Source organism: Perna viridis, chromosome 2 (assembly GCF_037379345.1).
Source record: "Perna viridis isolate PV_CMFRI_1.1 ecotype Kerala chromosome 2, ASM3737934v1, whole genome shotgun sequence".
In the NCBI taxonomy this organism is placed as follows: Eukaryota; Metazoa; Mollusca; class Bivalvia; order Mytilida; family Mytilidae; genus Perna; species Perna viridis.
In genome coordinates, this window is record NC_142446.1 from 6,135,376 (window position 1) to 6,160,087 (window position 24,712).

The following is a 24,712-nucleotide window of genomic DNA, read 5'->3' on the forward strand; positions in this document are numbered from 1 at the left end:
GTCCTTTTATCTCACATTAAAATATTGCTATTTTTATGATGTGTTGTCATTGATCCTTAATTAGTAGTTTATTCTTTCTATTAAAGTGTTCAGCTTATGATTAAGGACTTAATCAACTCTACAAAATTTACCTTATTTATTGACCTTCTTTTTAAGTGACAAAAGAGGTATAACATGTGAAAAAACTGCAGGATAACATTCAGTATTGTCAGTTTTTCAATTCAATTGTGGTAACATTCCATCTGCTCGTCTGTATCAAGTTTTTTCTCATTCAATCTGCTCATGTGTGTGGAGTTTTTTCTTATTCCATCTGCTCATTTGTATGAAGTTTTCTTTCTCATTCCATCCACTCATGTGTATGGATTTTTTCTCATTCCAAATGCTCATGTGTGTGGAATGTTTTTCTCAATTCATCTGTTCATGAGTATTTTTTTGGTTTGGCCTGTGATGGAAGTCCTGGATTGCAAGACTAAGCTATAGCTTTTCCAGCACTGTCATCTATGTTACAATTTTTATGTTTATTTTTTCATTACATTAGTTAAACATGAATCACGTGCTACTTGCTAGGTCAATTATATTTGATATGCTGTGAAATCAGCATCACTACATCTTGGTTCCATATCTGCATGTTTCTTGCATATAATCTACAGACATGGTCTATTGACTGAAATTTCTTCTTAAAATTTATATGTTAAGATTCTGATGAGGTCAGTTTTACATGAAAAGGTCAATTTAGTGTATCTTGCATTAACATGACTAAATTACATTTATGTATCTATTACATGTGTATCCCCCCCACAGTAAATATCTAGTTTTGAATAGCATTGACAATATGTGGGGAGGCATTTCAATATGATAACTGTTTGTTATACAGTGTTGTTGTTAGTATATTGCTGTAGAACAGGGTTATGCTACCTTCTACTGTCATCTCTGTCAAATGTTTATATCTATTTCCATTATAAAGGTTACAGACCACCAATTCAACCAATGAGCATTTGGAACGTACGCAAAAATAGTCCTATGCAGAAATTACCCCTGTTCCTAGAGGTGGTTTATGGTACATCCACCAAACAAATCAAGTTTTTTTTTAGTCTATATAACTGTAGTATTCTCTGTATATAGATATGTATTTTTGAGAAAACTATGAATTTATCTCCCACTTAAATCTACCAAATCAAAAACGATAACTCTTGTAAAGTGTCATATTTATGTACCATCAATATGATTTTTATCTCAAAAGTCCTATAGCCATATGACAAACTACTAGTTATGTAGTCTGTAACTGTTTCTGAATAAGAAATTTAAGTGAATGGCCTTCTATTTTCTTTACAGTTTGGCTGCGGATTCCTCCTTTATTACTTAGTAGATTTTCTGGAAATTTTATACAGTACATGTTAAATCATGGTATGGATATGTGATAATGTATAAATATTATCTATATTCCTCGTAAACATGACAACGAACAACAAGTGAAACACTCATAACAATGACGAAATGCAAGTGATGTACATATACATTGCAAAAATGTACTTTATGGCAAGTAATGAAAACCAACACAAATTTTAAATTTGCCGAAGCCAGTCATACATGATGGATGCCGCATTTAATTGCAGTTGAAATAAAAATGTACATACATCATTCAATATTCAGATTCATCTTGAATACTTTTTCCAATATTTATCCCTCACCGGTGGACAGGGCTGACTAGGAAAAATCCAGAATATTGACGAAAGTTTGCTGGTTTGAAAGACAGCTAGAAAGTGAAATACTTGTCAAACACACCCTACCATAATGTAAACGTACCCAAACCTGATTGGACAATAGAAAATATCGGAAACACCGAATACTAATATATGCATACCAACAATACATTATTTTCCCGCTATACTATTTGAAACGCAGGAAAATACAATTATTTATTTCCCCCATTTTATGCCAAAGTATTTTCTGTATGCCTGAAACTTCATACTACAGTGGGGGTGTCGGTACCTTCTAGCAATCTTTTAGTCTATTGTTTTGTGTATTGTTTCTCTCTTTATTTTCTGTGATTAGGCTTCATCCCCTGAATTGGCTTTCCTATTTCTAATTTACTTTGATTATGGTTGCATTCCTCTAAGTTGCACAGATGAAACCATATGATTTTTAATAAGCAGATCATAGACAATGGTCACTTTTGCTAAAGTAAAAAGATTTATGAGGGGGAGGACTTAAAACTTGCTCTTGTTTATACAGATTCAAACAATGGTACATGTATTATTATGACTATTGACTTAAACAATGAACATCTTGTACAATGATCTGAAAACACTAAAATGTCTGATAAATTTTCACATTGTTTTTTGTTCTTATCTTGTTCAGTGTTCTTATTTTCTTTCCCTGATAGGCTTAATTTAAATTCATGTGCAGATAACAAATCCTTTTTCCTCAAGAATTCTCTTCAATACAAGACTGTTACCATTATATTTGAAGTTTGATACTCTCACATACAGTTTGCATCTGTTGAAGTCTGTGACTTTGTAATAAGAGACTGATACTGTTCATGATACAAACAGCCAGTAGAAATCAATGACCTTTTATTAATTGCTGTGATTAATATCAAAAATTTCCTCAGACAAACCTCCTAGAATTCTGAATTTACATTGAGTGCCCTTGGATTGGGACACAGATTATTAATTTGTGAATATTATTAGTTCATATAACTGATGTTGTTGTATCTTTTTTTCTTTGATGTAGTCATATTGATAATAAAGCGTTCTGTAAAGTTGACCTGTTTTTTCATGCATATTGAAAAGGGGAGACAAACATGTGTCTCATAAGGGACCAAATGACTGGCTGTGTAATTTGATTTATCAATGAAAAGTAAATAGTAATTCAGCAGTTTGTTAACCTGACTATATTAACCTGATATATTGACCATTGTACATTGGATAGTAATCACCTAATGAAAGATTTACATATATTACAGACAATTACATCACAATTTTCTTTCAATGGATTGGAACTTTCTTGGTTTATCAAGTACTTGGTTACAGGTTGGAGGAAGCTATTACCATAAAAAAAATTGTAATAAATACTCAGTCTTACCATGAATTATCTTACAAGCATAAACCAGGATATACAGAGTTCTAATTTTTCTTTTTACTAACCCCACAATGAATTTTGTTTATTTAATGAACCTCAAAGTACAAAAATGGGGCAGACTTACATTTTACATTACAGCCCAGAAAAAGGGATTATACTGTTTTACTGGTCACGATCAACTGATTTAAAAAAAAAACTTTTTACATAGGTGTATCATACAAAATCTAAGCTACCTGAACTTCCTGTTGAATGGATCTGATTACTGACTATATAGTTTTGAATACTACTGCTCATGGTAGCTCCTTGATAACAGAGGTTATATTTGTTAAGTTTTAAGTCCTGGGAAAAATCAGATTCCTGTTTAACATGTGCTGTAAGTAAGCTTTTGATTTGAGTCCATCTTGTTGCTCTATCATTTGTAAACACTTGATTACAGTACATCAATTTTGCTGTATCATTACTGAGCAATTGGTTATAGAACAACTTCATATTCTGTATCATTAGTGAGCATTTGATAACAGTACATCATGTTGATGTATCAATAATAAGCACTTGATTACAGTACATCATGTCATTGTATGATTAGTGAATATTTGATTGCAGTAAATCTTGTTGCTGTATTATTGGTGAACACTTGATTGCAGTACATCACAACTCTGTATCATTAGTAAACACTTGATTACAGTACATCATGTTGCAGTATCAATAATGAACACTTAATTACATTACATCATGTTGCTGTATCATTAGCGAGCACTTGATTACAGAACATCATTTTGCTGTATCATTAGTGAGCATTTGATAACAGTATCTCACATTGCTGTATCTTTAACAAGTACTAAAATGTTATAATTACTTACCTTGAATCATGAAGGTACAGTTGTTTTTAAGATCAATGAAAATAGTCTGGCAATTTTGGGCTTGGCTTACAGGTATAAAAATTCTTTCATTGACTCATGTAACATCATTTTTGACATTTTAGGTCCAGTTTATAATTTGAATAAAGCTATAAGGATTATTTTGAAATTGTACCATAAGGTGCAATACAACCAAAGGAAGACAGATTGATTTTAGGGGCTGTGAAATGACCCTTACTAGGAATTAGGGACCAGAAACAAGCATTTTCATGATAACTTGATATTAACTTGAGTAAAAATGTATGGTCCAGTAAAAATTGTTCCACAAGATGCCATGCCCAAAGTAAGGCTGAGAAAGTTTTTAGAGGTTGTGACCTAAACTGTTTAGGAGTGAGGGATAAAAAAAAGGGGAGAACTTTGATTCTTGTCAAATTCTTATCTTTTGTCAAATGTTACTCACAATCCAACTTAAGAGCTGTGTTATACTTGAAAGTTGTTTTAATTTGGATTCTTGTATCCTTATAATAACAAAAGTAAGATATAAAGGAGCATTCTTAGCCAGAATTGTACTTGTGTAGATAGGTATAAGTTTTAGAGCATTAAAATAAAAGGAGCATATTTTCTATCAAGAAACAACCTGACCTCTGTTGCTTAGAGTTCATTGAGTAGTGACTTAATTGTCTTCTTAAATGCAATAATACATGTTGATTTACATATATCTTTCAGGAGCTTAATTTTATATTGTAAGAAATGGATGATTAAGTCAGAATTAAATATTCTGGTTTCCTGTTGATGGCTCAGTTTATATTATATATTCTTTGGAAATTCAAATATGTTGATTTTTTTTCCCTCTGGCATTTGCCAATACTGAGTACAGCCCAAAGATATAGTTATTACCCGGTAGATATGTCTTCAGCTTCAGCTGATAATATCTACAACTTAGTTGGATACTTTCACAAGGGACTTCGCAACAATTGATTTGTTAAATTAAATTAACTTTAAATAAATAAAATTTATCTTGTTTATTTGTCTCGATATGACGATTATGTGTACAGCACAGAAGGGTTTTAACACGATCTGTCCTTGATCAGTTACTTATCTAATTAGTCAATACAATCTGTCCTTGATCAGTTACATTTCTAATGAAGAAGGCAGTGCTATAAATGATTTGTGACATGAATTGACCACACCCATTAATCAATAATTATAATTGACCAATGAGAGATATACAGGCACGGGAAGCTTGTGCTCTCGTTCTGCACGGAGCCATTTTTGTGCAATATTTATGCTATTAAGGTTGGATATTGCATGGCTGTTTATCAGTTGAGTTCTATGAGAACATGTGACCTTTCATGCAAAATCAAACAAGGTTTCTAGATAGAGCACACTTGGTCTTCCTCTCATATTTATTTTGGAAAAAGAACCAAGAAAAAATCTCAACTCATGTTACAGCTGGAAAGGAATCATAGGAAAATTAGCAGTAACAACGACTGTCATGATTTGATCTTTCATATACAGTCTGGGAGATACAAGTAGGTAGGGCATAGCCTAGTATGGCAGAGCTGGTAGTACCAATAGCTTTCATTTATACAGCATGCAGTACCTTAATTTTCTGTAAAATTCTGTACAAACATAATATTTTACTCATTCTGCAGTTGCAATCAATTTTGGGCTGCTACGCCTTTGTTGGTAGGTCATGGAAACAAATGTTTAACTGTAGAAATAAAATTGGAAGCCCCATTTTTGTTGTTGGAGATAAAAATGTGAAGAGGTTACACAGCTTGTGAAAATTTGATATACAGTTCCATAACAACCCTTTCCTTTCACAATAGAATTCAAATGTAATGTTGCCACCTATTTTTGTGAAAGTTTGGTGAATTATTTCTTTCTACTGATGTGAGCTCACTTCAATTTCTGTAAATTTTCATTCTTTTATTTTTTGAGTTATGGGATTTTATTCATACAAATAAATGTGACTACAACTTAAAAATCTTGCATTAATGTCAATGAAATTTCAGTTAATTGTTTATTTATATTGTTGTTAGCTCCCTTTTTAATTTTTGTAAAGGTGGATGGTACAAACCTACTGGAAGAAACAAAATTATCTTAATTTTTTTTCCATTTTTTTCCATTTTTTTTCATTAAATTTTTCTTTCATCTTCATTTTTATCAAAAAAAATAAACAAAGTTGTGTTCAAACAAGTATATGTTCAAACAAGTATATGTTGAATAAAGTAAAAAACAATTACACCTTAGTCTTATGTTTTACACTATACAGATATAGTAACAATGAGTAGAGGATTATCGTTAAGCCCACCAAATTGGGTAGTCTGTGCAAGAGTAGTCAAGCACGTTAAAAAACCCCCTCACTCACCGTATTATCATAAGTTAAATCTGGTCAGAGATGGGTATAAATATGTTCATTTATTTTTTTTCTCTTCTCTTTAGTAGATCTATTATATTTTTAGCTCACCTCGCCAAAGACCAAATGAGCTTATGCCATCACTTGGCGTCCTTCGTCATCGTTGTGGACAAATTTTAAAAAAATCTCCTCCTCTGAAACTACTGGACTGACAGGTTTTAAACTTGGCATGATTGTTCCTTAGGGTGTTCTGCACAAAATGAATATTGGGATTTTTGATCCATGAAAAAACATGGCCACTGTTACTAAAAATAGAATATAAGGGTCAGATTGCAGTTTTTTGCAAATAACTCAAAAACCGTTGCCTTCAGCAAATTTCTGTCAGGGTAATATTGTTCAGCATCATGAGACGAACTTACACCAAAATTTTCAAATGATTGGTCGACTGATGTAGGAGTTACGGCCCCTGATACAGCTTTTTTTGCATTTTTCGCATGTGCAACTTTGAAAATCTTCTTCTCAAAATCCATTGCACAGAATTCAATTAAAGTTAGCATTTATGTTCCTCAGGGTATCCCACACAAAATGACTGTTGGGATTGTTGATTCATGAAAAAACATGGCTGCTATTACTAAAAATAGAACATAGAGGTCAGATGGCAGTTTTTTGCAAATAACTCAAAAACCATTGCCTTTAGCAAATTTTTGGCAGGGTTATATTGTTCAGCATCATGAGACGGACCTATGCCAAAATTTTCAAAATGATTGGTCAACTGATATAGGAGTTACAGCCCCTGAAACAGTTTTTTTTGCATTTTTCGCATGTGCAACTTTGAAAATCTTCTTCTCAAAATCCATTGCACAGAATTCAATTAAAGTTAGCATTTATGTTCCTTAGGGTATCCCACACAAAATGACTGTTGGGATTATTGATTCATGAAAAGACATGGCCGCCATTACTAAAAATAGAACTCAGATGGCAGTTTTTTTGCAAATAATTCAAAAACCATTGCCTTTAGCAAATTTCTGGCATATGGTAATATTGTTCAGCATCATGAGACGGACCTATGCCAAAATTTTGAAAATGATTGGTCAACTGATGTAGGAGTTACAGCCCCTGAAACAGTTTTTTTTTTTGCATTTTTTCGCATGTGCAACTTTGAAAATCTTCTTCTCTAAAACCATTTAAGATCATTGAATGATAATAAGCATGATAGTTCTTTAGTGTATTTTGCTCAAAATGATTGTTGTGATTTTTAATCTGTGAATAGATATGGCTGCCTATACTAAAAATGGAACTTAGGGGTCATAAGGCAGGTTTTTTTTTTTTTTAATTCAAAAATTGTTGCCTTTAGCAAAATTCTGGTTCAGGTCATGAAAATGATATGAAAAGCATTTCCTTCATTTGACAATTCAGTTGATTTTAACTTAGCCTGTCTCATTCCTCAAGTTTTTCAAATAAGCAAATGGTTAACCAGGTGAGCGATTTAGGCTCTCTTGAGCCTCTAATTTAATTGATAAGTTAGATGAACAGGTACAATATTTTGCAGGTATAAGGATTTGTAAGGCCATAATCATTATCATAATGATAATATTTTATAGTTTTTCAGATAAGAATGTTTTTTGTAGAGTAAATGTCTGCATATAAATTAAGCATTAAAGCTTCAGTTTCCACATAAAATGTGAGAAAAAAAAAGAATTCATTGGGTAGTCACGTACTTAATCCTACAGTCTGTAAAAAATGTTTGCATTTGTACGTTTACTTCTACACCTTAAGAAGCTTTGAGCAAACCAATCAATGTTGTCGCCCTTTCAGTATATTAGCATTTTTCAACAAGTATTGACACACTAAATCACACAAAATTTATAAAATTTTAAAAATTTGATGATCATCGAGAGTATGTTCTGCTGAAAACAGAATCAACAGAGATGAGACTAATGTACTAATCATGTGTTGACGTTAACTCCACAACTACATGGTAGTACTGCCTGAGTAGCCATATCTTCATAATAAGCAGTTAAAAGTTACTGATGTTTCTTGTACATTACTACAGACAGACAGACAAACAGATCCTGTTGTGTTTAATGTATTCTGAGTATAATAAAACATAAAAAGCATGTACATGTACAAATCATTGTTGATAAACTGTTGGCAGAAACCAATTCCTATAATATTTACGAAGTTTTAAAATATATTAATGAGAAAAATAACAAATGACACTTCTCAATAGAACTTACATGTATGATTACAGATAGCAGTAAATTGATGTGGGAATGTTAGAAATAAATGTATCTATATAGGTGTTAAATCTCCTGCTTTCAGTACCAACCTCCTATTCTTTATCATACATTCTCTAATCTCGCACTGTCTTACCCATCGCTTTCTGAATTTTCAGTACACCAGTCACAATGCTGGGGATAAAAAGGGAAGTAATGAAGCTCAGATGTGATACACTTTATTTTTGAGTCAAAATAGCAATTTTGTTATTCCAATCTGATGTTGTAATGTTTGAAATTAAACTGTCACAAATTTTGTATAACTTTTTAACAAAAAATGTTGCTAGCTAAAATATGTTGTGAAAATGATGTTACGTCTAATCTCTCTCTTCCAGAAAATTTTGAGAGGGAGATCTTCTCTTAAGTTTCTGAAGATTAACACCTATGCAAATGGTATCTCCACTCAAATGCACAAAAGCTGGTCTTATCTTAACTTCAGGTTCAGAAGCATTTTTCATTTAAATGTCACATGGATATTATGACCACAAAACCTCAAATGATTTGCAGCGAGGCCATGCTTTTCTAACCTGACATCCCAGAAGGCATTGTCACACTCCGTCCAAATCCACCACCTTGGACGCACATGCCTTTGTTTTTCTAGATTTTCTAGAGGCAGATAACAATTTTTTTTTAAATACATGAATTGAATACAACCGTAACACAGGATGCAGCAGACAAAAATGAAAGTCAACTTCATTTACATGTAATGAAAAAATATATATATATGCTAAAATTTGCATGAAAATATTGGAAAAGACAACATAAAGTATAACAGCTGACAACAATTAGCATGACACTGCCTAGTTGATTAGTCCTGTCATAACAAATACCAAAATACATGTAGGCTATTGAGCACAGATATTTACACATGACCATTGAGAATTTACATGTACATCCATGGACCCCATGAAGGAAGCAGCATAGAATTATGTTCGATAGATAGGGCTGTTCCTATTCATTTCATTAGATAAATACAAAGAGCCTGGATTTTTTTTCTTCTGACATTCAAAATAAGAATCAGGAGAGGTTAAAAGTTGGTTTTTTTTTGTGTTTAATATTACAGTAGTGTTTCCAGCTTTGCCAGGTCACATTAAAACAAACTCCCAAATTAAGGACAGCGGAACGGGTTCAAAGTTAGTGCATTCACGTACATGCTTGCTTGTTCACAGTAATGGCTATATCAAAATTGATATCTGGTCGAAGAATAGATTATTTCCGACCTTATTTGATAAAAACTAATCACTCTTTTGAGTAATATTGAGATAATAGCTCTTAATTAACATATCTACTGCACATTCTATGGTGTAATTATGGTTTCAGGGGTAGATTATGAGGATGGCCAGGTGTTTAATCATGCTAATTAGCTAGGTCACATGATACATGTACAGGTAAAGTAGGACTATAAAATAAGTTGGAAAAGAGTAAAAAAAATGCTATTAAATTTACTGAATAGGTTTCTAAATGGTTTTTGTGCATCTGTTTCTGAATTTTTACTTTTTAAATTACAAACTAGGCACATAAAATTTAAAATTTACCAAATAGATTGCATTATTACTAAGTTTTCTTTTGAATTAATGATAATTTTTTGCCATTTTTTTTAGTATGCAGCACAATAATTTTAGTAGGCAGAGTAAGGGCTCTCCTCCTTTTGATTTAGTAATGGGATGTGAAAAAGGGGGAATTTCACAGTTTTCAGACTAGGTTGCAACTGTTAGCATGAAACCTTGGATAATACTTTATTACTATTGGTGTTTAGATCCCTTTATAACTGTTGTAAATATCTGACTTTCTGAACTTTATGCATAGAAAGAGGGGTCCATAATATCACAATAACTTGAAAATGCTTCTAGCAATTTCCATTTAACTTTGTTACATTGGGTTTTTTTAATTAATGTTTAAAGCTCCTTTTTTATATATATTCTTTATCAAATATCTAATTACAATCAAACTTCAGAGGTTTATCAAATTTTTTGTCTGTATTTGTCTGACCTGTTCAGAGTTTGTAATTAGCTGTACTCTTTTAAGCATTTTATCTACATATTATCCGACAATGCCTTAACAAAATGAAATATTTGTTAACCATTGGCCCTCAGGAACTGTAGTATTAGGGTCTAAGACAAAAAAATTCCCTTCAAAAGTAATAGTCTTAAGAAAATAAAATATGCAGTGGAAAATGTGGGTACAATGTTCTGTTTCAATTAAAAAGTATTTTACCCTTATGAGCTTTTTATATGACAGCAAACAAATTTTGCAATTGTATGTTATCACCCTGTCATCGTCATTCTTAGCTTTCATTAATTTACAATTAAAACTTGTGTAAATAATAACACATCTTAACTAGAGACATAGCAGAGGACCTCATAGTTTTTTGTTTTCCTGGAGACATGGCAGAGGACCCTATAGTCCTTTGTTTTCCTGGAGACTTGGCAGAGGACCCTATAGTCTTTTGTTTTCCTGGTGACATGGCAGAGGACCTTATAGTCTTTTGTTTTCCTGGAGACATTGGCAGAGGACCCTGTAGTCTTTTGTTATCCTGGAGACATGGAAGAGGACACTATAGTCTTTTGTTTGCCTAGAGACATGGCAGAGGACCTCATAGTCTTGTTTTCTTGGAGACATGGCATAGGACCCTATAGTCTTGTTTTCCTAGAGACATGGCGGAGGAAGCCATTGTCTTTTGTTTTCCTGGAGACATGGCAGAGGACCTCATAGTCTTTTGTTTACCTAGAGACATGGCAGAGGACCCTATATATAGTCTTTTGTTTTCCTAGGGACATGGCAAAATTATAGTCTTTTGTTTTCCTGAAGACATAGAAGAGAATCCTATAGTCTTTTGGTTTTCCTAGAGACATAGAAGAGAACCCTATAGTCTTTTGTTTTCCTAGAGACATGGCAGAGGAACTCATAGTCTTTTGTTTTCTTGGAGACATGGCATAGGACCCTATAGTCTTTTGTTTTCCTAGAGACATGGCGGAGGAAGCCATTGTCTTTTGTTTTCCTGGAGACATGGCAGAGGACCCTTCAGTTTTTTGTTTTCCTGGAGAGACATGGCAGAGGACCTCATAGTCTTTTGTTTTCTTGGAGACATGGCAGAGGACCTTATAGTCTTTTTTTTACCTAGAGACATGGCAGAGGACCTCATAGTCTTTTGTTTTCCTGGAGACATGGAAGAGGACCCTTTAGTTTTTTGTTTTCCTGGAGACATGGCAGAGGACCTCATAGTCTTTTGTTTTCCTGGAGACATGGCAGAGGACCCTATAGTCTTTTGTTTTCTTAGAGACATGGCAGAGGACCCTATAGTCTTTTGTTTTCCTGGAGACATGGCAGAGGACCCTTCAGTTTTTGTTTTCCTTGAGACATGACAGAGGACCCTATAGTCTTTTGTTTTCCTAGAGACATGGCAGAGGACCCTATAGTCTTTTGTTTTCCTGGAGACATGGCAGAGGACCCTTCAGTTTTTGTTTTCCTTGAGACATGACAGAGGACCCTATAGTCTTTTTTTTACCTAGAGACATGTTTTCCTGGAGACATTGCAGAGGACCCTATAGTCTTTTGTTTTCCTGGAGACATGTCAGAGGACCCTTCAGTTTTTTTGTTTTCCTAGAGGCATGGCAGAGGACCCTATAGTCTTTTGTTTTCCTGGAGACATGTCAGATGACCCTTCAGTTTTTTGTTTTCCTAAAGGCATGGCAGAGGACTGTATAGTTCTTTTTCCCTTTTGAAAATATGGGGCTTAAAGGAGAAAAACGGGTGTTATTATTAGAATTACCAGAAAAGTTTATTGATGAACCAAGGCCATGAAAGGCCATGTGAGCTATTGCCATCACTTGGCATCCATCATTGTTGTCGTCGTTAACTATTTTTCAAAACTCTTCTCCTCTGGCACTACTTAACCAATTGGAACCAAACTTGGTATGAATGTTTCTTGGGGTATCCTGCATAGAATTTTTGTGGGGATTTTTGATCCATCAAAAAACATGGCCGCTTTTACAAAAAAAATAGAACATTGGGGTCAAACAGTAGTTTTTCGCATATATCTCCAAAACCGTTAGGTTTAGCCTATTTCTGTCATGGGGTTTAGCATGATGAGATCTGTCTGTGATCCATTTTTTCTTTTCAATCTCTAGCTATGTTGGAGTTATTGCCCTTTTTTGTTGTTTTTTTTGCTATGTTATTTCTCTCCGAAATCTTCTCCTCTGACACTACTTGACCAATTGGAACCAAACTTGTTAAGAATGTTCTTTGGGTTATCCAGTATAGAACTGATGTTGGGATTTTTTGATGATGTGTCAAAAATCATCGTTGGCATTACTAAAAATAGAACATTAATGTCAGACAGTAGTTTTTTGTATATTATATGTCCAAAACTGTTAGATTTATTCAAATTCTTTCAATTGCTGAAATGATCCTTACTATAAGGCCTACAAAAGTCTCTAGGGATCAAGGTTGTCAGAGGACTCCTTGTAAGTGTTGTTGCCCTTGAAATGTGAATAATGATGTTTTTGTTTTTTTACTGTTTTCAACCAATATCTTGAAAACTATGATAGATAGAAAGAAACTTTCAATTGTTGAAATGATCTGTATGATAAGTATTACCAAAGTCTTCTTGTGTCAAAATTGTTGGACAACTCCTTGTTAAATTTATTGCCGTAGAAAGGCAAAATTTTGAATTAAAGGGATATGAAATTGGGCCCCACCAAAAAAATCTGCTTTTTTATTTTTGGTCTGATTTCAAATTTTTTTCTTCACAAAAATTTCTCTTATATTTCAGATATTCCTTATGGTTTTCGTGTTATAAAGGGTCAAATTGGCCTCACCCCATAATAATACCTTTTTAAATTTTTGTCCAATTTTGAATTTTCTTTTTGATAGGATCTTTATAAAAAACCATGCTTGCATCAGATTTCAGAAATCTCTTAAAGTTTTCAAGTTATAAGTATCCAATGGGGCCACACCCCAAAAATTCTACTTATTTAATTTGATTTGATTTTGCAAAAAATAAAATTATTAGATTCTAGTTAGGGTTCAAAGGCAAAGGTTTTTGATTAACACCCTGAAAACAGAACTTTTTTTACCTTTAATTGAATTTGAACTTCACGAAGCTCTTTATTTTTTTTTTATTGTGATTTAAAGTCTAATAATGAAGTTTAGTGTGTTGTGTGTAGATGCAGAAATCTTCTTTAAATGTGACTACTATGTTAATTTTAGTAGAATCAAAAGTTTATGTAATACAAAATTCTACAGCAAATAATGTTTCTTATTATTACAGTTTCCAATTAAACAATGTATTTCTGACACACCTATAGTTTGTGATATTGTACACTTGGCATTTTGTTTACAAGTGATATCGCACAGCTGACGTCAGTTGTTCATATTTACAAAAATAAAAATTGTTTTCTGGTGCAACCTTATGAGAATCGGAATCTATATTAATAGGATATATACAAGTGAGGTTGTGTTCTCTTTGGCATATTCACCATACATATTCTTGTTATAAATGTACATATAAAAGGATGTGGGCCTCGGTCAGTATCTCCTTTTAAATGTGTCCATGAAACATGATATCACATTAACTGAGCTGCAATAATTGTATAATATTCATGCAATAACCCTATAATATTTGTATAGTTGTTTTACTAGGCCATTCTGTATAAATTTATTAGGAAATATCTATGACTAATTAATAAAAAAGATTATTTATTCTAATTGACTGCGTAATTTTGTGTTACATAGCTCTTAAAGTCTTATCATAATTCAAATGTACATCAGAAGTATAACAAAGTTTCTGACAAAGATTTTCTTCAGTCCTGTTTTTAATCTTGATGGTTAATGCCATTTATTTTTGTGGCAATAGGATATAAGCAAGCTCATACTATATATATATTTTTTTTTTAAACTTTGACCTGAGCTTCACTTGGAAAAATAAATTATGAAAATTTTCACAATTATTTTTCTTTAGATTAGAAGAAGGGTGAAACTAGAGGGTCCTGAGCTTGATGAATTTCTCAAGAAAAAACAGGAAAAAGAATCTGAAGAAAATAGGAAAAAGGCACAAGAAAAAAGGTATGTCATAGAATTAGCTGTAAATAATGCAATGCTTCAGGGGAATAGCATGTTACATTAAGTGGATGGGTTCTGTATCATCACTGGTAATTAATGGTTTTACTTGTACTTTTAATTTAGATGCTTATCTGTTTATTAATCAATTTTCATGTAGAATTACAAAAAGCAAAACAAAAAATAACCAAAAAAAAGACAATAAAGTTTCACTATTGGCTGCTTCCAGAGAGTTAGAAGATGAATCGAGTGATGAGAGTGAAACTGAAATGGATATTGATGTGTATGCCATGCCAGGCATACAGAAAGCCAAACATGATCTTATGATGAAAAGTGAGGTATGTTTCATTGAAAGATAATATCAGGTATGATTTATTATTCAGTATGTTTCAGGCAACATGTTTGGTGGAGTCTATTCAAACAGTAAGTCCTGTTAGACCTAGGGAGATGGGAGGTGACATCATGGCAGTAATATGGGTCTAGTTCCTGCCTGAAAATGTCTTGACATCATGGCAGTAATATAGGTCCAGTTCCTGTCTGTAAATGTCTGTCTATTAATGTCTGACATTATGGCAATAGTATGGGTCTAGTACCTCCTTTGAATGTCTGGCATCATTGCGGTAGTATGGGTCCAGTTCCTGTCTGTTAATATCAACCATCATGGCAGAAGTATGGTTTCACTTCCTGTTTTTAAATTTCTTGACATCATTACAGTAGTATAAGTCGAGTTCCTGTCTATAAATGTCTTGACATCATGGCGGTAGTATGGGTCCAGTTTCTGTCTGTAATTGTCTTGACGTCATGGCAGAAGTATGGGTCTAGTTCTTGTCTGCAAATGTCTTGACATCATGGCAGTACTATTGGTCTAGTTCCTGCCTGAAAATGTATTGACATGATTGCAGTAGTATGGGTTTAGCTCATTCTTTTGATTGTCTGATATTATGGTAGTAGTATGGGTCTAGTTCCTGTCTGCAAATGTCTGACATCATGGCAGTACTATTGGTCTAGTTCATGCCTGAAAATGTCTGGACATCATGGCATAACTATTGGTCTAGTGTCTGACATCATGGTAGTACTACTGGTATAGTTCCTACCTGAAGATGTCTGACATCATTGTAGTATTATTGGTCTAGTTCCTGCCTGAAGATGTATCGACATGATTGCAGTAGTATGGGTCTAGTTCCTCCCTTTAAATATCTGACTTCATGGCATTAGTATGGGTTTAGCTCCTTCTTTTGATTGTCTAACATCAGGTAGAAGTATGGGTCTAGTTTCTGTCTGTAAATTTCTTGACATCATTGCAGTAGTATAGGTCCAGTTCATGTCTGTAAATGTCTGACATCATGGCAGTAGTATGGGTCTAGTTTGTGTATGTTAATGTCAACCATCATGGCAGTAGTATGGATCCAGTTCCTGTCTGTAAATGTCAACCATCATGGTAGTTGTATTGGTCCAATTCCTGTCTGTAAATTCTGTAAATTTCTTGACATCATTGCAGTAATATGGGTCAGGTTCCTTTCTGTAAATGTTTTGACATCATGGCAGTAGTATGACTGTAATGTGGGTCCAGTTTCCTTGCTCTTAATGTCTGACACCATGGTATTTGTATAGGATCAGTTCCTGTGTATGGATGTCAGTAATATTTGTATAGGATCAGTTCCTGTGTGTGGATGTCAGTAATATTTGTATAGGATCAGTTCCTGTGTGTGGATGTCAGTAATATTTGCAGTTCCTATTGGTTGTATTGATGTCTAAAATCAATAGTAATTTTTTTTAAATGAGATTCAGTAAGTTAAGGTTTTGAATACAGATAAATTGCAGATTTGAAAAAAAAAATTCATTTGATGCAAATTTTTCATGTTTAATTTTGAATTATTTAAATGTATGCAAATTTGGATTGTCTGTTTTTCTAGATTTGAGTGATAAGATGTGACCAGAGTTTGCTGATTTGTACAATGTAAATGATTTCCCATTTCTTTAAAGTGATAAGAATAATAATGGTAAAAAAAATGAGTTTCTTTGTTGATAAATGTGACAAAACTGACTACCAATTTTGAGCTATAATAGAGATGAGTTTAATGACATTCTTCTTGTACTGCTCAGCATCACAATATATTAGCCATCCTTTACAGTACTTTTTAACACTCATGCTTATGATCAATTTAACACACCAAGCTATATATTCTGAAAATGTCTGTAACTTTACAGTGTGTGATTCTGACAGATTAAAACATCATTACTGGTGTAAAAATGTTGAGATGTTTCCTTGAAACTGCTTTATGTTTCAAATTCAATTAGAATTTGTTTTTAGTGAAGTATTAGTGTCAAAGATCAACATTAAAGGAGAAAAACTGGCCTGTTTTTTCCTTAAATCTGCTTTTGGTAAATTTAGTAAAGTGTAATGAATTGAGTTTGATGGTGAAATAGTTAGATATTAGCTTGACAAGAAGGTGGAAGGTTCTGTGTTTTTTTTTGGTATAAAAACAATATTGTAAGAGTATATTTTTAATATTTGGAAGTAGCATAATCCAGCAGTGATTCAGTTAAGATGGCTGTGTAAAAGGGCATTGTTAATGGCATTGACCTCAATATGTCAATTTGAACTTTTAGTCATTACCAACATTGTGATAATATATACTATAGCCTAAGGCACAATTTTCAGAGCCATTCTAAATAAAACTTATACTGAATAAGTATTTTTTTTTAATGTTGAGTTAACTTTTGCAATATTCATGGATTTCAGGATTTTTTTTATCTCCATGCAAAAATTGATTCCAAGATCACAAATTTACATGAGACTGAAAAAAAAACTCACCCACTTTAAAAACAAAACATGTGATATTGCAACCCACGAAATTAAACATGTTAAAACAGCTTTAAGTACAATGAGCAGGGTCAGTCAAGTCTATACCTGTAATATAGTCATAATGACCATAGCCAGTCAAATCAATACTTGTAATATAGTACAAGTCACAATGACCAGGGCCATTCAAATCAATACATGTACTTGTAATATAGTCTAAATCATAAAGACCAGAGCAAGTCAAAGACATATAATGCACTTCGGTCATTCCTAATCTAAATCAGGCATGCAAAATTGTCATAAACAACTGGAGAGTAAAGAATGTGATACACTCACCTGGAAAATCTGATATCTGGTGGTCGTGTTACTAGATAATGTGGAACAAAAAAGTTTTTACATCATTCCTGTTAGTATTTTTGTACATTGAATAAGCATTTACTGCACAGTATCAAAGGCAATTTTGAGCAGCTGCAGTCACATGCTGAGTCATCTGAGCAACACAAATGTGACTTGTTTGTAAAGAGAATTGAAATCAACAACCCTTTCAAGTTTCAAAATTTTGGCACTGTAGTTTCATATGAGTTCATCATTGAAATTTTGGTGATCAGAAGATGAGATAACCTCTAGTGGCCAAGTTTGCTAAAATGGAAACAAAAGTGAATTGCCTGTTGAGCATACATTGTTCCTGCTAAGTTTGGTTAAAATCTTGATGTTGAGAATAATGCATAAGGTTTATGGATGACTGACACAAAGTGATAACATAAGGTCATTTGGACCTTGGTAGCTTAACAAAACATGCAATTAACAATTATTACATTACACAATAAAGTTGAAAAGCACTTTCCTTTCTTCATTGGTATAAACAACGTAGCTTCGAGGATATAATTTGACTGTCTTTGTTGATATAAACCACAAAAATCACCAAAAATCTTTCGTAATGTAGTGTTAACCAATCAAACACACAATATGAGTGAGGCTGACGATCAGCTGACTGTTCCTATACTCGGTGTAACTGCAGTTATCATGCTAAGAATATATACTCAATTCTTAGTACTCCTTATATTAGGGATGAGAATCCCACAAAATCAATGAAAAATTTTTAATCTCTCATATAATAATGTAATTAATATATAAAGAAAAATGTTGGAAGCCAGTTAGTCAAAACATGAGCCTATAAGACTAAATTGTTCATATTTACAATTGCTTTATATGTCCAGAATGTAATCTGCAGTATTGTTTCCAATGCTTTTCAGTTTTTTAATATTTTTCTTTCCGTTATATAAATGTTTGATTCAGGGTATCATAAACAAACAATACTGTCAATATTTGTCACTGATCTGAAATTTTAATAGACTGATATTTATGTACTCTGCTTGTTATAAAGATTGAAATAGACTTTTCAATTACTTTTCGAGACAATCAACAAGAAACAAACCCAGTGTCCATGTTAAAATTGACAGGAAATTTTCATTAACTGAAGTGATATATTTTTTTTAAAGAGAACCAATTTCCAAGAAAACAATGTTGAAGTATATCTAGTTCTTCTTCAAATAAAAAAACGCATTCAAAAACCATTTGCTATAAGGGGTTTTTATATTTGGAACATTGTAATTTTACCATGCATTTCTCATTTGTACAATAATGTTAAGTTTGTTGAAGTATATCAATTTTATGTCAATTCAAAGATACAGTTTGGTTTGTAGGCATATTGAAAATGTAATCATTCAAATTTAATGAGGAGAATGTTTCAGTATTATGTAACTTTAATATCATGGTTGAAATAAATGAAAAATGGAAATGATTATAATCATGAATCACTATTGTGATGGCTTCTCAAAGCATTATTAATTCAACAGTTCCATATCTAAACTGGCATTGGTAACAGGTATATTATAATAGATCAACCTTAGTCTAAAAGAACTGGCTCCAATGATAGAGGGTTCTGTTAAGCAAAAAAAGAACTGGTTCCAATGATATGGTGTGGACCTATCTTTATCGAAAGGAACATGCTCAGATTATAAAGAGAGAGTTAACCTTAGTCCAAAGGTAGGGAGGGGGAGCCAAACTTAGTCTAAATGAATTGGGTCTAATGATATAGGAAGTGCCAACCTTAGTTTAAAGGACAGGCTACAGTGATATAAGGAGGGTCAACCTCAATCTAAAGGAAAGGATTACAATGAGAGAGGGGTCAAATTCAGTCTAATGGAACAGAGTTCATTGATATAGGTAGGTTCAACCTCAGTCTTAATGAACATGTTATTATGATATAGGGAGGGTCAACCTCAGTCTGAATGAGTGTGTTACTATGATGTAGGGAGGGTCAACCTCAGTCTAAATGAGTGTGTTACTATGATGTAGGGAGGGTCAACCTCAGTCTAAATGAGTGTGTTACTATGATGTAGGGAGGGTCAACTTTAGTCTAAAGAAACATGATACTGTGATATAGGGAGGGTCAACCTCAGTCTAAAGGAACATGTTACTATGATATAAGGAGGATCAGCTACAGTCTTAAGGAGCCGGGCCCAGTGATATGGGTAGGTTCAACGTCAGTCTAAATGAACATGTTACTATGATATAAGGAGGATCAGCTACAGTCTTAAGGAGCCGGGCCCAGTGATATGGGTAGGTTCAACCTCAGTCTAAAGAAACAGGTTCCAATGATAACATCTGTAAGTCTTCTTATCACAACATAGATTAAGTTAATATTAGATGTATAGGATGTTTTGTATGGTCTTTTGTGAGACATTTTTTTTTTGTTGCTTTTGGTTGAAGTGTCTTTGTGATTTTTTCATTGGTTCGAGTATGTTCTTGTGATATATTCTTTAGTTGAAATGTGTCCTTGTAATTTATTTATTGGTTAAAGTGTGTCCTTATGGCATATCCTTTGGCTGGAGTGTGTTTTTGGTTATGGTTTTATTTATTCAATGGTTTAAGTTTGTTCCTTTTTTCAGTTAATGTGTGCCCTTATGGTTTGTCCTTGTGATTTATTCTTTGGTTAAAATGTGTCCATGTGATTTATTCAATGGTTGAAGTTTGTTCTTGTGATTTATTCTGTGGTTAAAGTATGTCCCTGTGATTTATTCAATGGTTGAAGTTTGTCCCTGTAATTTATTCAATGGTTGAAGTTTGTCCTTGTGATTTATTCTGTGGTTAAAGTGTGTCCCTGTGATTTATTCAATGGTTGAAGTTTGTCCCTGTAATTTATTCAATGGTTGAAGTTTGTCCTTGTGATTTGTATACGACTGCAAAAATAACATTGTTGCTTTTGTTGAATATTGTTGCCATGGCCCTTTCTTTAGTTGATTATTGTTGCCATGGCCTTGTCTTCGTTTGATTATTGTTGCCATGGCCCTGTCTTTTGTTGTTTTTTGTTGACATGGCCTTGTCTTCAGTTGATTATTGTTGCCATGGTCCTGTCTTTTGTTGATTATTGTTGCCATGGTCCTGTCTTTTGTTGATTATTGTTGCCATGGCCCTGTCTTCAGTTGATTATTGTTGCCATGGCCTTGTCTTCAATTGATTATTGTAGTCGTGGCCCTTTCTTTTGTTGATTATTGTTGCCATGGCCCTGTCTTTTGTTGATTATTGTTGCCATGGCCCTGTCTTCGGTTGATTATTGTTGCCATGGCCTTGTTTCTGGTTGATTATTGTTGTCATGGCTTTTTCTTTTGTTGATTGTTGTTGCCATGGCCGTTTCTTTTGTTGATTATTTTTGCCATGGCCCTGTTTTTTGTTGAGTATTGTTGCCATGGTCCTTTCATTTGTTGATTATTGTTGCCAAGGTCCTGTCTTCAGTTGATTATTGTTGCCATGGCTTTGTTTTTGGTTGATTGTTGTTGCCACGGCCCTGTTTTTTGTTCATGTCTGCTTTATGATACTTTTTTATGATTAATTCTCTTAATCCTGTCTTAAATTGACCTTTTATTATACCTTTATGCCTTAGTGTCATGATGACATTTGTCTTGGTAGATGACTGATATTTTGACACTGCTTAACATTATTTATGTCCTTATCACATATTCTTTGCTGAATTATTTTTCTGGGCTTTACAGATATATCTTAAGAGATAAATTTTTGTTTTGTTTTCCTATTTGCCTTTATGCTTCAAATACATAAAAGAGTAATAACTTTACATAACTGTGTAATATATTTGGTGTTTTCACTAAGGGCATTTGATTTTCAAACTCACATCTGGAAGGCTTTGCATGCCTTATTTATTCTAGCTTTTATGTCTTCATTCACCAAACCAGTTTATGCTATCCAGATATACAAACTTTTCTAATGTTTTTAGACCCTATTTTTTTTAAATTACCCTTTAACTTCTGAATTTTTTTAATTAACTTTACAAGAATGGAGTATAAAGAAATCTCTTCAAAAGTTCCATTGATTATAAATACAAAGTGAAAAGTCCGAGCTGTTTAATCTTTCAGATTATCAATATTCAGACGACAAATCCTATTTTGTTAACAACATTTTGCCATGCATTAAGCTCAAAGTTTTACTGATGTATTATGTTTGCATATAAAGTAAATATGATAGCAATATATGTGATAAAACGATTGGTTGAGGCATTGTGGCAACAAAAAACTTATTTTTTTTATTTTTTTCAGGGTAAATCTCGAACAGGATTCTTTAAGCAAGCCAAGAAAGCATATCCCATGTTCCCATATTCAGAAGAAAAAGTCAAGTGGGATGAATATGGTGAAATAATCAGGTCACTAACTGGAAAATGTTGTCATTTCTCTCTGTAAAATATTTTATAAAACTTCATATCATTACTATTAAATATTAAATGATATGTTAAATAAATTAGCATCAGAGAGACTCTGTACAGTTGGTAGATTATAGATAATTATACTTGTAGTTTGTCTAATGTTCTTTATATTTGAAAAAATGAATTACATTTCATGTACCAGGCAAACTATTGCAAGCAATTTTTTTTTTAAAGCAGTTTATTTTACAATTTATAGCATTATCAAGAATAGTCTAGTACATTGTAAAAGTAAATCTACACTGTTAGTCACTAGAGTCTGATACACTACCAACAACATTTTATAATAGTATACAACAAATGTTACAGTGTATAAAAACTGGTAATCAGACTATTGGTAATCAGACTATTGGTAATCAGACTATTGGTAATCAGACTATTGGTAATCAGACTATTGAATTAAAAAGATTTTGATTAGAAATGTAATATCAATATTATTCACAGACCAGAAGATTATATCATCCTTGAGTCTACACAAGTAGAAGAAGAAATGACAGCAGTAAGTGTTATCATATTATAACAAAAACCACAATCATAGACAATCAGACACTACAGCATAATGGTCCAAAGTTAGTAGGGTTTTTATCTTCAGGGTTTACTCTACACATTTACATTCAGGTGTATTGTTTCAAACATAGAACTAACCTGGTCTTAAAAAAAAGTATTTATTTGGTGTATATAGTATGGAGTAGGCCTGAAAGCCAGGTATTAGGTTTCACTGAGCTGTACTTAATCAGCAGAGATCATTGAGTATTATATATTTGAAATAAAAAAAGATCATTTTAAAAATAAATAAAATATTTGAGTGTCTTTTGATTCGTAAATGCATATATTTTTTTACCCAAAACTGAGGCAGTTTCATATTGTTTGTCTTTGGATCTAAGTTTGGGATGAAAGTAGAAGGGATGACATTGACTGAAATGTTACATTCTCATAAAGTAAACATTGTACCTACTTCCAATCCTCTTTTGCTATTTAAGTTATATTTTTAGATGTCCAAGTCTCCAAGACATCCTTTAAGTTTTTCAAATAATTATTTGGGACTCTTATTGTTATTTTGCATTTTCTCTGTGACAAATCACTTCCGGACCATGAATTTTTGCTCTCACCATTTTGCACTTCACCAAGTTGAAAGTGCATGTTGTTGTAGAGCTCTCCGCTGTCGCTGTGCTGCTACTAATTAAATGTAGTAAAGCATTTATACAAAGACAGATGTAATATATATATATGTAGGGAGTCTTAAAGGGGAATGGCTCAAACCTTGGTTGGTCGAGTCAAATAGCTCCTTCCCTCAAATCCTGATTGATCAAGTCGAATAGCTCCACCCATCATAGGCAAAGCCAAAAATTGTTGTATATATGATGCTGATTAAGTGTATTAATATTTACTACGAATATTTTTTACATGTTTGTTATTTACCATTACGACTTTTGCAGAAAAAAAAAGAAAAAATGTGGATTTTCAGTATTATCAGCTATACCTACTACAGACAGTTTACATCGAATGTAATTTAGAAGGCTCTTAAGTTGGCTGCTAAAAATTCTGCACCATGAAAAATCTAAGAAAACTATTGATGAAAGTCTTATAAGTTGTGTTTGCTTTGTTTCTAAAACCAGGAGAGCAATTTAAACATCCAGAACATGTTGATTTTCATGTGTCTGTAAGGTACATTCTTTTATCTCCTATTTCAGGAAAAAGTGAAGAAAGAAGATGAATCCATGGTTGGTGAGTAAAATTGGCTCCTTTTAGATGGAAACAGGACAGCAAATGAAAATGTTACAAATTTAAACAATTTTGCAAACAGTGTTTAGAAATAAGTATCCCAAAGACTATTTCTGTTAGGGCACTGCAAAGGGAGATTATCTACATGATTTATGTCCACCTGACATGGTTGGTATTTTGTTTATGCTCAGGGTATGTATCTATCCCGCTTTTGTTTAAAAGGTTCTGTTTAACTCCCCCACTGGCAACTTTTATTCTATCAGTCTGGCAAATTAGTTTACTATACTTGTTTTCATCATGCTTTGATATTTGATATTTGGCTCATTGCTTAACCATCTTCTTCGATTTTTGTTCCAGGCTGTTGATTTTCTGCTGAGATATGCCCTTAGACTTAGAAAAATAACTAAAAACTTATTTTTCTGCACTTTATTTCATCATGCATGCAGATATACATTTGATATTGGGGACATTGCTTTACCATCACAAATTACAGATTGATTTGATTTTTTTTCTAGTTCATAGATTTTTTGCTACTTTATGGCCCTTGGACTTAAAAAAATTCAGGCAAAACTCAAATTTTATCCATATTTTGTCATGCTTGCAGGTATACATTTGATATTTTGTTTACTATTTTTCCAAGACAAGTTGCAGATCAGGTTCAAATTTTGTTATGTTCTGTTGATTTTTTGCTTAGTATGGCCATTGGACTTTAAAACTGAAGCAGACTTAATTCTCTGCACTTTTCTAGTAAACTGATGCACGAAGTGTGCATTGTGTTCTCTT

General features: G+C 32.9%; 1 protein-coding gene across 1 annotated transcript in view; it reads left to right on the plus strand.

The window, feature by feature from the left end:
- LOC148623458 (cleavage and polyadenylation specificity factor subunit 2-like) overlaps positions 1-24,712 on the plus strand; it is a 123,959-nt gene that overhangs the window by 70,114 nt on the left and 29,133 nt on the right. Inside the window, exons 11-15 of the mRNA XM_088565259.1 lie at positions 14,536-14,639; positions 14,863-14,971; positions 22,047-22,150; positions 22,652-22,706; positions 23,899-23,932. Of these exons, the coding sequence (XP_088421385.1) occupies positions 14,536-14,639; positions 14,863-14,971; positions 22,047-22,150; positions 22,652-22,706; positions 23,899-23,932 (406 nt within the window). The remainder of the gene's footprint in view (positions 1-14,535; positions 14,640-14,862; positions 14,972-22,046; positions 22,151-22,651; positions 22,707-23,898; positions 23,933-24,712) is intronic.